This window comes from Malus domestica, chromosome 03 (assembly GCF_042453785.1).
Source record: "Malus domestica chromosome 03, GDT2T_hap1".
NCBI classification, from domain to species: Eukaryota; Viridiplantae; Streptophyta; class Magnoliopsida; order Rosales; family Rosaceae; genus Malus; species Malus domestica.
This window is the reverse complement of record NC_091663.1, coordinates 24,411,454-24,428,419: the sequence shown is the minus strand read 5'-3', so window position 1 is coordinate 24,428,419 and position 16,966 is coordinate 24,411,454. Positions and strand designations below refer to the sequence as shown.

At 37.4% G+C, this 16,966-nt stretch overlaps 1 protein-coding gene across 2 annotated transcripts in view; it reads left to right on the top strand.

Annotated features, from left to right (window-relative positions):
- The first annotated feature begins 15,834 nt into the window (after window positions 1-15,834).
- LOC139187744 (inactive beta-amylase 4, chloroplastic-like) overlaps window positions 15,835-16,966 on the top strand; it is a 61,946-nt gene continuing 60,814 nt past the window's right edge. For both annotated transcript variants that reach the window (XM_070818386.1, XM_070818385.1), the window contains exons 1-3: window positions 15,835-16,112; window positions 16,330-16,458; window positions 16,709-16,958. In XM_070818386.1, coding sequence (XP_070674487.1) covers window positions 15,934-16,112; window positions 16,330-16,458; window positions 16,709-16,958 — 558 coding nt within the window. In that variant the 5' untranslated portion in view covers window positions 15,835-15,933. The remainder of the gene's footprint in view (window positions 16,113-16,329; window positions 16,459-16,708; window positions 16,959-16,966) is intronic.

The following is a 16,966-nucleotide window of genomic DNA, read 5'->3' as shown; positions in this document are numbered from 1 at the left end:
CTTTTAGTTGTAAATTCACATCTAATACTAGTTGAATACAAATTTCAGCAAATACACAGAAGAAATAGCAAGAATTGATTTCAGAATTGGGAAAAAATTAAATTAAAAATAGAAAACAAGGGGCCGAAAAGCTACTTACCTAAACACCATTTCATATCTTTTTATCCTCTTCGAGTACCGATCGATTCCAGAGAGAGAGGGAGAGAGGAGAAGGGAGACGACGAAGGGGGAGAGGAGGGAGAGGAAGGCAAGAGGAGGAGAACGACGGAGGCCATTTACTGTCTGTGTGGTTCTCGCGGGGACTGCGAGATGAACGAGGTGAGGAATGACCGGGTGGCTCTGGGCTCGAGGTCATTGAGCAGTGACGAAGCCATGATTTGCTGGGACTAGGAGGGGTGAAATTTAAAAGAGTTCAAATTTCAATCGAAGCGGTTGCTTTTAGCAAAGTTTTGAGTCAATATTCATAACAAAAAATAATTTTTCATCAAAGCTGTTGTAAGATCAAAGACAATGTAAGAAGCTTAAATTGGTAAGGATTATATCCTAAAAAATATTAGGTGCTAGTCAAATAGTGGACCTAGCAGACCTAGGCGATATCTAATCAGGAGCTTAGATGTATTTAAATTATTGTAAAATAAGCATTAAACAATATTTACATTGTTTTTAAAAAATAATACAATATTTATAGATAATGTGAGAGTTTAAGATAAATACGGTGAGAGTCTTAAAAGAGAAAATAAAAGGGAAGTGTTAATGGCACTCCAAAAATTTCATTCTACACTCCTCACAAGTGTATTTTTATTTCTAAATTTAGAAAGTTTGGAGTGTAGAATGAGATTTTTAAAGTGTCAATAACAATTCTCAAATAAAGATACATACAAGAATAAAAAATTGAAAAAAAAAGAGAGAAATAGGTTAATAAGGACAAGACTTGGGCAGTACCCATTTTTCAATGACTACAATGTCACTCAGTAAAATTAAAACACGTGTCCTACCTTTCTTATTAAAACTAGCAACCAAACACCCTCGTGTTTAAGGAAGACGCGCATCCAAACAACCCAATTATTCCTTTCGTCCCTAACATCTCCGCACGTCTGTGTGCCATGGTTGCCATTGCTCTCATCATCACCACTCCATTTCAAACATAAGCACAAACACAAACAATAATCCAGCAATAATTTACCCATTTGAAAACCTTTTTTTTTCTTTTCAAATCTGGACAAACAACCAAATTTCACTGCGACCCGCCACCAATCCTTATCTTCTTCGATGACCCACCACCAATCCTTCTCTACTCCGGCGACCCACCTCCTCTCACTCTCTTCTACAGAAAGACTGACTCATTGTCCTTCTCTTGAACGACGGCGATTGCTGAAGACGGTTTCCCCCGCAGCAACAGAAACCAGATCACTGGAGCGGGAATTCTCATTTCCGACAAGAGCGGAGGGGCTGAACGAGCGCTCTTAGGCGTGTTTTCCGGCTAGGGGAGTGGCGGCCGCCACTCTTTACCCTCACGTAGCTTCACCACTGTCAGTGAGAAAATGAGAGACCTAAACAGCTAGAGTTAGAAATGAGAGTCTGGGCTCAGAGGCACAGAAGATCTGGAAATAATTTTTACCTTTCAATTTGGAAATGATTTTTGTTGACCACTGTCATGTTCCGTGATTTCTTCCATCACAAGAAATCAAGTTGGGCTCAAATTGTAATAGTTTGGGTTCAATTTGCAATTTACAACTTTTAAGTGGTATTTTATTTTAGGGTTAATATCAGTTTACTACCTTGAAATTTTGTGATTTTCAATATTTGGTACATGAAGTTTTTTTCATCCCAGAGTCATACCTCAAGACTTAATTTTGGGACAGTTTCATACATCCATTAGAAATTCTATTAACTGATAACGTGGTGTTCACGTGAACAATAATTGAGCGCCACGTGCCAATATGGGCCCACTTCAATATTAAAAAATTTAAAAATAAAAAAACCCAACCTTCCCTTGACACACCCCGTCCCGAAGGAGGGCATGCTGGCAGTCACGTGAGAGTGACGTAACCATTTACACAGTTCGGAAGCTTTGAAAAATACAATTACTAAGATGAAACACCTGAGGGTGAGTCCTACTTTTGTGAATTCTGTCAGAACACCGTTGAATTCCTCGTGGCCACCAAAGCTCTGCTATCTAAAACCTGGAGGGGCGCAAAACAAAATTGAGTGGGTCAGTAAAACAAAGTTTTTCGAAAACATTTCATTTAAAACATTTCTAACCCCTCGCTGTAAAACATGTATACTTTCCCAGAAAATAGCATAATAGCATATAACTTTTCTTATATCTCAAATCATCAATTTTTCTTAAAAGCCAGAAAGTATGCCATGCTATAACTGTCAAAAACAGAATGAATAATGCATCAAAATAACAGGTGAAATAATGAATCAACTGGAGACCCTGCAGTTGGTCCTGTACGGTTAATTCTATAGCTCAATATCCAATCCAAACCGGAGTCACCTCAGTGACCTGTACGGCACTACATTGCATATGAGTCGGAACTACCTGAAGTAGTCTGTACGACATGAATGGTGTAATAATACGCTCTAGTGCTTCTCTCATCAATCATTTGTGCACATAATCTAAAGTCACCTACTAGTCGGAACCACCTCGGTGGTCTGTACGACTAGTATGTCGGAACCCTCTCATGGTCTATACGACATGTCGGAACCCTCTCATGGTCTGTACGACATGCACCTACTTGGATCCAAGGTGAGCGTGCGGTGCGGGTGAATAATATAAGCATTAACACCATGATTGCAGGTTATGAGCTATCAACATAATACACATCATCAATGATTCACATGCATAACATAAAACTCACCTGATACTCACATGTGCATCCACAGCACCAATTCACATATATATATGCATCAATTATCAATTCTTATAATTCATATCGTTCATATCATTCATATCATGCATATCATGCATGCATGGCATTTTAGAAACATACTTTCATTAAAACTCAATTTCTGGGAAATTCAATAACATATAGGTATAAATAGAAAGTACTGCCCACTCACCTGGAGTTCGCCCAACAACTCCTTAGCACAACACATCAAGGCGTCATGACGATCGGCGTCTAGAACAATAATCAAATCCAACTTCAGAAATCATATCGATAGAATATATAACTTATATAAAACACGTCACTACGCAGTTCGATCCGGAAGATCTGCAACTCAGATTTCCAATCCATAACTTCCAAAGGTCCACAATATACCTCTAGGACAACATCCTAAAATTTCATTACCATCCAATGGTCGGATCTCCGTCAATTTCCAAAACTAAGTGACGGTTAACATTCTATATTATGAACTTACAACTCCAATTCCGAAAGATCCGTAAATCAGATTCCTGATCCGTAAGTTCTTGAAATCCTCAAATATTACGTATTACAACGTATCAAAGTTTGGTGACGATCCAACGGTCGGATCGTCAATTCACATTTTCACCTAACCACGAATCGTAACCAACTTAGATTCAAGTACTCAATTTACGTCCATCAATTATCAAAACTGAACTTAGAACATTAAACACATGCTAAGAATGAAATTGGCGGGCCATTGGCCACGCGCCGCCGCACGGGCCGCCGCGGGTGGCGGTTGGCCGCCCCGACTCGCCGGAAAATCCAACTATTTCAAAAAATTCTCAACAAATACAGAATTGAAGATCTCAATGAGTAGAGTAAACTTTATACCTAATGCCAAGGCCAATTTGGACTGGAAGAGCTCCAATTTCACCAAAATCCGTGCGGAACCCTAGAATTGGGTGAGTTCCAATTCGTCTTCAAATCAACTTCGTCGTCCCAACCAATGCTTGGGCTTTGTTCTAGGCCTCAAGAGAAGTGTATAGGTGGTGGCAATTGAAAGAAATTGCTTCGGGATTGGGTGAATTTGAACAAGAAAGTCACGGCACCCGTGTGGGTGTTCTTCGCGAAATCACCACGAAATTCATTAATTTTTGGGTCAATTAGGATGCTAGGATATCTTGCAGGTGTTTGGGGTTGATGGGAGGTTGAAGAAGACCAAAAATTTGGACGGAAACCGTCGGAAAATGGCCTTGAGGGAGCGGGTCGCCGCGCGGGTCATGGGTTGAAAACCCATTTCTGTTCTTCTTCCTCCGCTTCTCGCCCTCTCTCCTTTCCTCATTTCCCCTGTTCCGATTAGCCATCCTCTCCATCTCTCTTCTCCTGATTCGCCAGCACTCTCCTTTCTCTCCCGGAGCTCTTGCTCTCTCTTTCTTTGGTTGGGCAGTTTCTGCCCAATCTCTTATTCTTCTTCTCCTTCCTCACACTCACACACCCACACACAAAACCTTCCTTCACTTTTTATTTATTTATTTTTGTTTTCCTTCACATCCGAGCCATCCATTTAATTCTTCATTAAATCTGGGCCATCCAAATTTTAATAATAAAATTTATAAAATGCCCAAACTTCAAACTTTAAAATCTTTTTTCGTTATAACTCCAAATAACGAACCGTCAGCGCCCACACGTCCGTAGCGACGAGTACTATGAGGATATGTCAAGAAAACAAATCTTAGATGACACGACACAACGATTAACCTCGAATAATGCGCGTGCCTCAAAGGGCATTTTTGTAAAATCCTTTATTAAAACTTTTAAACTTTTAAAATCAGGGACGGGCTGTCACATCCCTCACCCCCCCCCCCCCCGGGCCCCTCTCCCTCCCTTCTCTCTTCTGCAAATCCCAGCACCTCTCGATTTTCCATCAATTTGACCCATTTGGGACTGGGAGCCGAATTGGACTAGGAGTTGGAATATGAGGTTTCAGGGGAAATGGGGAAGACCCAGATGGCAATCTGATTCACCATTGGAGATAAAACTGAATCTGGATATTTGCACGGTGCAGAGCTCAGATTCGTTCACAATCAAGCTATTACAAAAGAAGGCTTGAGGTTTGGACTTGCAGGCGGCAGCGTTGTCCAACGTCCACATGTTCAAGCAGATGCTGGTGACCTTGACGAGGATCAGAAGGGAGAGAATGGTGGCTGCACTGTGCGAAGCGACGCAGCGGCATATGAGGAAGATGAAGAGTGTGATGAGGACGACGGCGAGGGTGATGTGGGCGAGGAGAACAGAGGCGTGGAATTGGAGAAGAGAGAAGGGAGAAGCGAGGGAAGAGGTGAGGGTTGCAGAAGAGAGAAGGGAAGGAAATGGTGCGGGGGGGGGGGTGAGGGACGAGTGGGATTTTTTGTTTTTTTTTGTGTTTTTGTTTTTTTTTTTTCAATTTTTTAATATTGAAGTGGGCCCATATTGACATGTGGCACTAAGTTATTGTCCACGTGGATGTCACGTCATCAGTTAACAGAATTTCTAACGGAAAACTTAACGGATGTATGAAACTGTCCCAAAATTAAGACTAGAGGTATGACTCTGGGATGAAAAAAAACTTCACGTACCAAATATTAAAAACCACGAAACTTCAAGGTAGTAAACAGAGATTAACCCTTTATTTTACTAGTTTCTTTGTTAGTGACAAGTGGCAAGACAGACATGTGTAATGGGTTGGCTATATAGTGCTAGAATGAATTTAATATAATTTCACAAAAGCTGAGCTGATCTCTTTCCTTCTTCCGTCTCTATTTATGTATCTTGCTCGGTCAAGGTTGAACGGTAGTTTGAAGTTGGTGGGTATCTTGCAAGTTCCCTCAACTTTAGACTATGGTAATGGTCTATCCATTTATACCTGTGGGTGGTGGTAGTGCCTAGTGGTGGCTTGCTGTTGTCTATAAAATGTGTGGCCTTATGCTTTGTTTGTTGGATATTTATAATATTATACAATTCCAATTACTTTAATCTAAAGTAGGAAATCCAATTGCATTGTTCAACCTCAAGTGAACAGTATTTTGGATCGAATTTCACTTTATTTACAAAATTTCCACCGCCCCTATCTGTCGTTCAAATTTTGCTTATATCTTTGTGCAGTGTGTCTGTTGTATTATATGGTCACAGATACCTTAGTTAAGTAATTTGAGAAGCATGGGGGAGACAATAGACTAATCAAAGAGATGCATGTTATCAACGATAAACAAGTAAGCATCATCCTCTTCCTTCTTTTGTTATGATTCGTTGTATTGAGAATTGAGAAAAAAGTTGAAGACAATTCCGTGCTTTTGAGTTATAGCAATTAATATATAAAATGACATTGATTAGTTCACTTAAGTGTTGAATCCTTCGTTAGTTTATCTGTGGTGTGGGCTTGAGAATGAAAGCAATGGACATTATATAGAATTGATGTTCCTTTTAATGTCAGTAAAGAAAGGAATATTTGTTCCTTTATTAGCAATTATATGAAGTAGGCATATTATACAATGTCTACAATTGACTATTTTACTTTTTGTATATAAGTACAACAGTTGATCGAAAGCCACAAAAACTACCTAAGGGCCGAAGAACTATTTGTGTTAGAAGAACAGAATATGGTGTAAAGCTTAAATTTTGGGCACTTCAAAATATGTTTTTTTTTTTCAATTATAATAACTTGCATGAAAATTCAATTGGGTTTGTTCTGGTCTCCAAGAATTTTGCTTTGTTTGGTTACTAATTAATTTATGAGGTGGGAGTTTAGTTTTTCCTTTTCTGCCTATGTATATATGATTCGAAGTGGACCGTTCAATTTGCCATATATAAATTTGTAATCGAAAAGCTCGAAAAAGAGGTGAATAATAAACAATGGTGGTAGAGTGATGGAGTTGAGGAGTTGAGAGTTTACGGGGTTTACTTGAATTTTTGTATGATGTCCCTGGTATGTTAGATCATTGAAACTGACTGTCTGGTTGATTAATCACTAATTTGAAATATTTAAAGTGTAACTTTTCTTTAATTCATTTTTCTTTTGTATTTTCATTGGAGTGCAGATAAAAGATATTTCTTTTATCTTTTTCAACCACAAACTTTCCGATGTCATTTGAGAGTGGTCCAACTAGAGTATTGGATGACAAGTTTAGGTTTAATGTATATACTTGAGTTCCCACAAGGAAGATGGTATTTTAGAAGTTAACAAATTGGACCCTAAAGATAGACTTCTTAGAGATACGTCCTCCCAGTTCATTATCATTCAAATACAAATGTTGGAGATTTTGTAGCCTTTGTATTGAAGTTGGAATTGCTTCGCTCAACTGATTATTTCCCAGGCTTAAATCTATCAAGTTGCTGAAGTTACCAATATCAACGAGAATGTTACCGTCGATGTTGGAAAGCCTTAAATCAATAGTTAGGAGCGACATAGAGATATGCTAATAGTTTGGGTCTTTTACGACTTGAAATATACGGCGTACAGACCGGTATGCCTTAAATGATATTATTCATGACATTCATAAAGTTCATATCGTAATACTTACGCATAATCTTGTATTCACAACATCACTTTTATGCAAGTCGTTAAATAAAAATATTTATGACTTAAGCATTGTCTGTTGTATCTCACAATCCTATAATATTCAATCTACAGCTTTCATTTACCTCACATATCTCAGGTTCTGTCTATCTCTCTCTGCCTTTCTCATGCAGTCTCTCTCTCGACTTTCACTCTCTAAGATTCGTATCTCCCAATCCCAGCGGCCTCGATATCTCTTTCGTCTCCAACCACGATACCACCATCATCTCCTGTCAACTCTCGACTCTCTCCCACCACCTGCACTTGACGATCCTGACTCCTGACCACCATCTATGTTCCAAATAAGGTATGCAGTTAGGGATTTAAGATTGAAATAAATTGGGGTTTTCTAGATTTAGGGATTTGGATTTGAATTTAGGGATTTGGATTTGGTCAATTTTGGAATCAAATGTTAATTATAATTTGTTTAATTTTTGGCAATTTGAGTGCAAATTAGGGTTTTGTTATTTCAAGTGTTGACAGTAAGACCCTTTGTCAATTAGTAACCAATTAGTGCTTGTTTTCGATTTGTCATTGAATACAAAATCACAACTTTTAATTTTCATTTTACAAGTCATCATAAAATTCTTGATTTTCAATTTCAGACTTGGTTTTGTTTCAGAATTCTGAGGAATTTTAATCATGGTGTTGGGGATTCGTTAATTTTGCTCCTCTCTCTCTCTCTCTCTCTCTCTCTCTCTCTCTCTGTGATTTGGTTGGGATTGCAGAGTGACTTGGGTTTCTTTGTATGCATGTCCCGGACCTCCAGGTCACATGGGGTACTTAGCAAGGTTCTACTTTTGCAAAGGAGATGGAGATGTTACAGACTTACAGTGATACTGCAATCCAAATAATCTGTTTTGAAAATCCAAATAATCTGTGAGTATGTTGTAGCAGTAGAATAACACTGTGGGGCTTAGCCTAGTACTTAAATTATTGACTTTGTTGCTTAGGATAATTTGATTGAGTTCCTTTGGTATGATTTATATTCACTTATTTATTCTATTTATTTTTACTATTTTTCAGGTAGCATTCAAGTCTTTGGTGAATTTTTAAACGAAGAGGTTGCAAATGCAACGGTAATGAGTGGAAAAGTTTATACTTAATTTTATTAGTATTGAAGTCTTTATCAATTTCTAAGTTAACATTTTGTTTTGACCAGCTTTTAACTTACCAACTGAATCCATCTCCTTTGACTAGCTAGAGTATCTTGGTTGGGAACTCTATCCGTTCCCAGCGCCTAGTATCCAAAGATGAAGTTGAGACGGGTTGGGAACTCTCCCTTTCTCTCCTTTTGTTTTAGTTCCCAAGAAAGTTGATTGGATTGAAGAAAACGGAACAAAAAGAAATGAAAAAAAATTGAAATTTGTTGGTGCTTATGTTGATGTTGAATTTGTAATATATTAAGACCCAAAAACTAGATAAATGGCTAACTTTGATGTAAATTGATAACAGCAAGCCACTAGGTCAAAAAACAGTGAGTCTTACCTTAGAGCTTGTGGGGATATCATAATTGATAACCATATCCACTGATCGAATATCCAATTTTGTACTTGCCGTATGAAATCTCGACCCCGAAATTTCACTATTCATTACGTATCTCGTTATTTAAATATGTATTTCACGATTACGTTATTTTTATTAGTTAATTTTAATTCTGTTAATTTTGGGAATTAAATCGAATAGTTTTGGGTTTGAACTATTCGATTTAATTCCCAAAATTAACGTTTTCAAATAGGTCTCGAAGCCACGAGCGCATAGGCGAAAGCCGTTTGCAAGTCCGAATTATAACGGTATAGTTACGGACGTTTGAAGTTGTGAAACTATAGATAGTAGGAATTATTTAACTTCTACTTATGGGTAAAAGGCCCAAACACATATTTGGGTGAAGGGACCGATTGATTAGAAAGGGAAAGGGACCAATTAGAGGTGGAAAAAAAGATTAGGCAGCAGCCAATCAAAAAGGGGAAAAGGAAAAGGAGATGAGGGGGAGGTCTCGGCCAAGGAGGAAGGAGGGAAAAGAAGGGGGACGAATCGGAGAAGGGTGTGGACGAGTGTAGGGGGCCTGTGGTCTTCTACCCTCTTCCTATTTACCTACCTAAACTCAACTTCTCAAACCACTATCATTTTCGATCTGCTTTGTTTTGTTCACTAACAAGGTGATAGTATACCCCCATCATTTATCAAGTCTCAGCCTTGGGTTTTTGGTCTCAAAGAGAAACCAAACGAGTTCTTGATCCAGCTTCAGCAGCATGGTATCTAAAGTTTCTAGCTTTCTGAGTTCAGATTATTGGGATAAGGTATTCAACTTTGGTTTCTTGTCATCTGTTGGATTTGGAATGCTTTGGTTCTGTTATTTTGAATATTTTTTTTTTATCAATGAATTTTGTTATTTCAAATTGGCATTCTTCAGTATGGATGAGAGGTAGTTTTTGAATTAAAGAATTAGAATTCCAATAATTAAGTAAAGATTGGAAATCGTATTTCTTGAGATGCTATATATCTGCAGAATTAGGATTATTAATTTACTGTGAGAACATACATTTGGTTGAAATGTTTTGGTTGATTATCGTGCTATCTTGGGGAGATTAGTGAAGCAATAAGGGAGGTGCTCTCTATTTAGTTGTCGCTAGATTGCAATGTCTTTATAGATTATAGAATTTGTGAGACATGAGCTGCAGTCTTTGCACCATGTTGATGCACATATAGTAGTATTGAATTAACTCTTTTACACTATTGGGAAGTGGTTATTGATATTATCTTCTTGGAGTTAGACCTCGTCAAATAACTTCTCTACTTTCTTTGCACCTAGCCCTAGTGGCTGTAAATGCTTGTGTTATGTGGTAATCTAATAGTACATTAGTGCATGCTGGAAAGTCCCTTATAGCTTTAGTTTAACTATACTTCTACATTTCCAACCCTCAAAGATGTATATTGGTCTTGATTATGTTTCCCTGATGATTTCAACTGTGGTACGTTAGCTAGCTATTCTATAAGTCATGTGGGATTAAAAGTGGGATCAAGTTTTATTCTCATGCTCCTTCCAAGGTTGTCTTGCTTTCCTGTAATTGCTATGCAAGAATGTGCTACAAATAATATGGAATTTTTTTTTATCTGGTTGCTATTAATGAAGTCCAAACATTTATGTTTAAGAAAAATGTTATGTAGTTGGCATGGTTTCACATCTCAGTGATAGCTCTAATGGATCACTACTCATATCATGATAAATATTGTTTCACAAAGGAACAAGATGTGTGATTACCAATAGGTGGCATTTTACCATTTATGAGGACAAACTCCGTGCACAACATTTGGTTATTTCTAGTTTTGCAATGTTACATAGTAGATGGTTTGATTTGATAAAGGATCATTTATGTGAGTGACTTTAATATAAGTGATATTGGTGATTATCCTATTTTCGTAATTATTATCCTATGTGGATATGATTTGGTTTTATAAATATGGTTTCTATTGAATTGTTATTTTTAATATTTAGCCATCGATTTATTTTTATGAAATGTGATTTGACGTGTATATTTGAAATGTGGTTTGAATTGCATGATTGGTATGATGTGATGAAATGTGAGGGCTAGTAGTGGACCATTAACCCAATGTCATGGGGTTTGTTGCTTCGAGACTTATTTCACCTATCGTATCATTGTTCCATTTCTTGTTTCGGTGAGCTTTTGTATCTTAAGTACTTGGTTCTTGTATTGTTTCTTCAAACCGTTGTTGTATCCCTTGGTCTTCCACTCGATTCCGTTGAGTGATGGTCCGGAATCGTATCTTGGTTCGGATTCCATTGAGTGATGGTCCGGAATCCCTTCGATTTTACGATTTCGTTGAGTGATGGTCCGAAATCGTATCCTGAGTTTGATTTCGTTGAGTGGTCTGAGTGATGGTCCGGAATCCTTTTGATGACTTGGTTCCTTGGATTTGATTTCAGCTTTAGAGATATAGGCTTCGGCCGAACTGTATTGCTTTAGCCCTGCATGTCAGTGTGTTGTATGGGTTATTATTGGGTGTGATTATTGGATGTAATTGTTATGATCGTGATATACCGTTGACCAATATGGCTATAGATTATTATTGCACCTCGTCGATTGTTCCTTGAGATGTTGCACGCTCTGAATTGTGCATTATGTTGAAATATGGCAGTTTATGTGATGAATATTCGAGTGTAGTGAAAAGTTGAATTACGAATGGCTTGATCCCTATTGAGGGTACATAGGTAGTCTAACGAAGAGGTTAGATGCCGCCATAAAGTATACGCAAAATTATTATGCATCTGTATTTTGAATTATAATTTGTACATATCCAACAGGCGGGGGTACGTTGAGTTACGGGCATTTAGTGACGTCATGTGTCGATCTTGGACGTATGTCGGGATCGGGGCGTGACATGCCGCATCAATTCTTCATGCATGAAATGTTAAGAGACTCATAAATTTATCTACTTGCAAGTATATGATTTTTATGCAGGTTATAGGAAACAATAAAACCTTAAAGGCATAATTTGTGTATATTTTAGTCATTTGATACATGTATGAGTGTAAAACAATAAAATTGTGAAGGCATAATTTGGGATATAGGTTTGTATGATAGTGATTAGTTTTTCTTTCAGTATCACTTTTCTTACTTGAGATTAAATGTGTATTTCTACATATAGCAGCACAATAGATTTTTTTTTTGCTCCATATGCTTATGTCTATGCAGATAGAGATAGCAATTAGTGTGGTTCAAGCATTAGGAGTAGTATTTCATTCTCAAAGAACTTTGTTTGTGTTGGAAATATGCCCTAAAAGTCAATCTTTGGAAAAAACCTTTCAGGACAATGAATGTGTGTATAGATGACTCTTATACATCAAAAGACAAAGATACTAATTAGGACTATCTCAATAAACGATATATGTCCTAAATAGTGAATCCATGGAGAATGGATCGATGGAAGAAGTAATCTAATGATGTTAGACTACAGAGACCTTATTCACATAACCATCATGTCCAAAAGGTTCCTGGTCATATGATTGTCAGAGGGATACTGACAATGCAAAGACCAGTACATACTATGTCCCCTTCAATTGGAATGATGGAAAGTCTCATCCCATTCATGTAGTGACACTAAGATATGTATGTAGGTGCTCATTAAGGGAATGAGTTCACTGAACACAATCGAACGAGAGTACTTGCATGGAGGTCTACTCACATGTCAAGCAAGTAACTCTAATGGTTGGAATAATGTAAGTAGTCATTTGACCTGAGGCATCATAGTTGTCTTGTGGTTAGGTCCTTAATCTTTGATTATGTCAAAGTCACTCCATCCGCGGGTGTCCACGGCATAGTTGGGGTTAAGCCACTTAGCCATGGAGGCAAGTGAATGCGCAACAAGGGATCTCTAATCCTCGTTATGAGAGGTTGAATACTCTAAGATATGATTCAGGAATCTTCGGCCGAAGTATCGAGCGTAATAAAGGAAAGTGTTCCTATACGACTCAATTGAATCATATAACATGGAATAATCACATTAGGGGTTTGACATAATATATCCATACCCTAATAGTGTGATTGAGAGTATTGTTTAGAGAATGATCGAATTACATTGTAATTCCAACTGAATAGGTTCTCCGAACAAATTCTACATTAGCTTGGGTAGCCATGATATATGGTTAGATGTCACTCATGGCTTGTGAGTTCTTCTAGATGATTAAATAAGTAGTCGTCAAAGAAGAAGGAGAATTAAAAGTAAGTTTTAATTCACTAAGTGATTGGATTAAATATAATCAATTGGATTGGTGCCAATCACCTCACTGCCTTGCTAATTAGAACCTAAAATGATTGTACACCGATACACTCATGTAGTGAGACAACTAATGGATGATGGAAATAATTAATTGGATTAATTAAGTGTTGTGATTAATTAGAAAGTCTAAAGAAATCATAAAAGCGATAAAAGATCGTTTTGGGCTTAAAGAAAAGTTCGGGTTTATTTGGGCCCATTGAGCCTAAACCCCTTGGGCTTTTATTAAAGCATAGGATGACTTGAAATGATAAAAGCCCAAAGCCCAAAACAAAACACAAAGGGCCGGCCAAAGAGAGGGAGAGAGAAAGTCAAGTTGTTGACTTGTTTCTTTGTGTTATAAAAGGAACTTTATAGTGAAAAGTTTCATAAGGGTTTTTGTGTGTTGATTTAACAAAAGGAGAAAACATATATCTCTCTCTCAAACACAATAGGCCGGCCACCAAAGGGGAGACTTAGCTAATCATCTTATCTCCCTTTGGTTATTCCTCCATCCATCTCACTACACTAGTGAGTGTGGATCTTTAGAGGTCTTCAATCTTGGAGACTAAAGGAGAACCAAGGAGCACTCATTCTACCAAAGTGGAGGAAGCAAGGAGGGAGGCTAGGCTCAAGGAGTTCCAACAATAAAGGGCTTGGAGGTGGTCTATCCTTGGTCTCAAGTCTAGATCAAGAGGTATAAATCTACTCCTACACTTTGTTCTTCAATAAAATGTTACAATGCATCTTATATATACCTATGCTTCTTGAAGGGGATTTGCATGACTATAGCTTTGATATTATGTGATAACATGCTTCCGTTGCGTATGTATATGAATTTTGAATTGTATATGCATGCTAGTCACTAGAAATCCCACATAAATCTCATTATTTCCCTTCAGTTTGAAGGTGTTCAAGGAAAAGTGAAGTCTTTCAAGTGACAAATTTCTTTGTTATTAGAGGCCTATTTGGTATTTCATGTGTAGTTTGATATTGACCTTAGCTTTGTTCAACTTGTAATACATTTTGACAATATGATTATTTATGAAATTATTGTATTATGGTAAATGTGTAATTTTGTCGATTCTTATATATATATATATGTTAATTGTTGATGTTAGTCTTCATCTATGATGTACGACGTATGCCGTAATTGCTTTCACAGTATTGCGACACTAAACAAACGCCATATCAAATATAAATTACGGCACATAGGTATGCCGTAATTGTTTTTGCTGTATTACGACACTTCATTAACACTGTATCTAATACTCTTTAAGGCATGCCTTGCCTTAAAGAGTATTAGATACAGTGTTAAAGAGTATTTACGACGTGTTTTGCTTAAATTATTCACGGCTACTATAGAATGTCGTATTTGACAAAACATCTTTTATGACATGGGTTTTTACTGCTTGGGGGCTCACGCTGTGAATAATCGTTTACGGCGCTCTTTGTGCGCCACAAAAGACTAGTTATGTTGTAGTGATATTATGTAACAAATGCTCAATTTTCTTTTGCACTCTTTTATGAATTTCATTTGGATGGGAATGGTAAGGTGACATTACTTGTTACACCAAAAAATGTCTGGTTTTGGTATAAAGGCTTAACTGCAAAAAGGCATCTGAAAGGTTTCGTTTAGCTACTAAGAAAGTTTGGGAGGGGTCAAACGTCTTAGGTTGAGATTACATATACAAGGGTGTTAGATTTACATAATGAGTTGTTGATTACTACATACACATTGAGAATTTAGCTTATGTCTTTGTGTCTGATGAGGGAGTGGTGTTTTTTTTTTTTTTTTTTTTTCTGGTGTCATTCTATTTTAATTTTAGTTCTATTCAAATGAAGATATTTAAAGAACCTAACGTAAAACATCTGTACAAGCACAACACAGCTTAGCAACGCCAATAAAATCATCTACGAGAGTTGATCCAATCCAGGCAAGCTGCACGGTGGGTTATTGAGGACAAAGCTGCCGAGATCCATATTAAAACTCCAATTTGGCAACTGATGAGCAACACAATTCCGCTCCCTAGATACATGCTTCATGCTTCAGCTCAGCTCACATCTAACCAATTGACTCATCAATGTTTTGCATATGCTCACAATTGTATCAAGAGGATAATAACTATCAACCAGATTTTGTTAGAACAAAGTGACATCAAACACCTCTGTAAATAAGATCTCCTTATTCCAAATTGGCAGAGAACTCTACCCACCCCAATCTTGAACCATCAACATCAAGCTTTCACGCAGTTCTCGACTTTTTGCGTGTTTACTACAAGTATGGAATTTGAAAGGCTAGTTGATTCGTAGCTCAATACTTGAAAATTAGGAGTCAAATCAAAATGTTTATTTTTTATTAGTAACACATTTGCAAATTTGGTTTAAAAATTAAGTTACCTAATATATTATCCTAATATAAATATCTTTTGACAAATAAAAAATACATACAAAGATAAATTTGAGTGGTGATATCCACGCACTCATTTTTACCTTTCACACACCTTTATTATTTCCCGGCTGTTGAACAATTGAAACAATCATATGATATAAATTAATAAGCGATGTATGAGAAGTAGAAATAAGCCTGTGAAGAGCCCACAAAACTAAACAGACACCCAAAAATACCACAACACAAAAAGTCAGTCGTTACATTTCAGTTGCAACTCTCTCTATCGCTGAGAGATTCTCTGTTATTGATGGCAATGGCGGACAATGGCAATCGTCTGCAAATGCACAACAGCGAGGAGGAGCTTCTTCTGCTTCAGAGCAGTCAGTTTCGACGACAAGCCCGACCGCCGAAACCTCCTCCGAAACGTTTTGACCCTTCCCGTCTTTAAAAAAGGCCTCTTCACTTGCTGCAGCCCATCCCTTGCCGGAAACAGTATTCTCAGGTTTATCTCACACAATTACGGTATTTTCCCGTTTTCTTTTGAGTTGCACGGCTTCTGTAGGGTTTACTAAAGTGAATACTTGACTAGGTTCAGTTGGGTTGCTAATAAATTCAAACAATGAAATTTAGACGCGAATGCTTTAAATTGATTTGAAGAGAAGTTTCTGAGCTTGTTTATTGCTTTTGAATGTTATAATTATATGATTTGTTGCTTGCAGTATGGAAGCACGAGAGAATTCGAGGTCCTCGATATTGTCATCATCCCTAGATAAGAGAATTCCCATACATGTGATGATGCCTGTTGATGCCTTTTGCATTGATGGTACAGGGCGTCCAAGGATTAGGAAGTAAGTTTTATTATGACTTTCTGTTGATGAGGCTATGATGCATTTTCATTCTTAATTTAATTGTTATGCTCTTTTAAACGACAGAGTATGATTAGCTACAAGGTTGCAGCTAACTATTTTGATCTGTTCCCAATTCAAGTTATGTACACGTGCGTTTCAAAATGGTTCTAAATTTATTTATTTTTAATTTAGTTTCCTTTCAAGTGAGACAGAATCTCCTTATGTATTGCTCGATTTATTGTTGTTTCAGAATCAAGGCCTTAACTGTAGCTCTGAAAGCACTCAAGTTGGCTGGTGTCCACGGAATTGCAGTTGAGGTTTGGTGGGGAATCGTAGAGCGTTTCTCTCCTCTTGCATATGATTGGTCTCTATATGAAGGGCTTTTCAAACTGATTTCTGACTCAGGTTTGAAGTTGCATGTTGCCTTGTCTTTTCACTCAAACGTTAACTCTTCTTCTAGCAGAAAAGGGGGTGTAACTCTTCCGCTTTGGATCATAGAGGTTTGTTT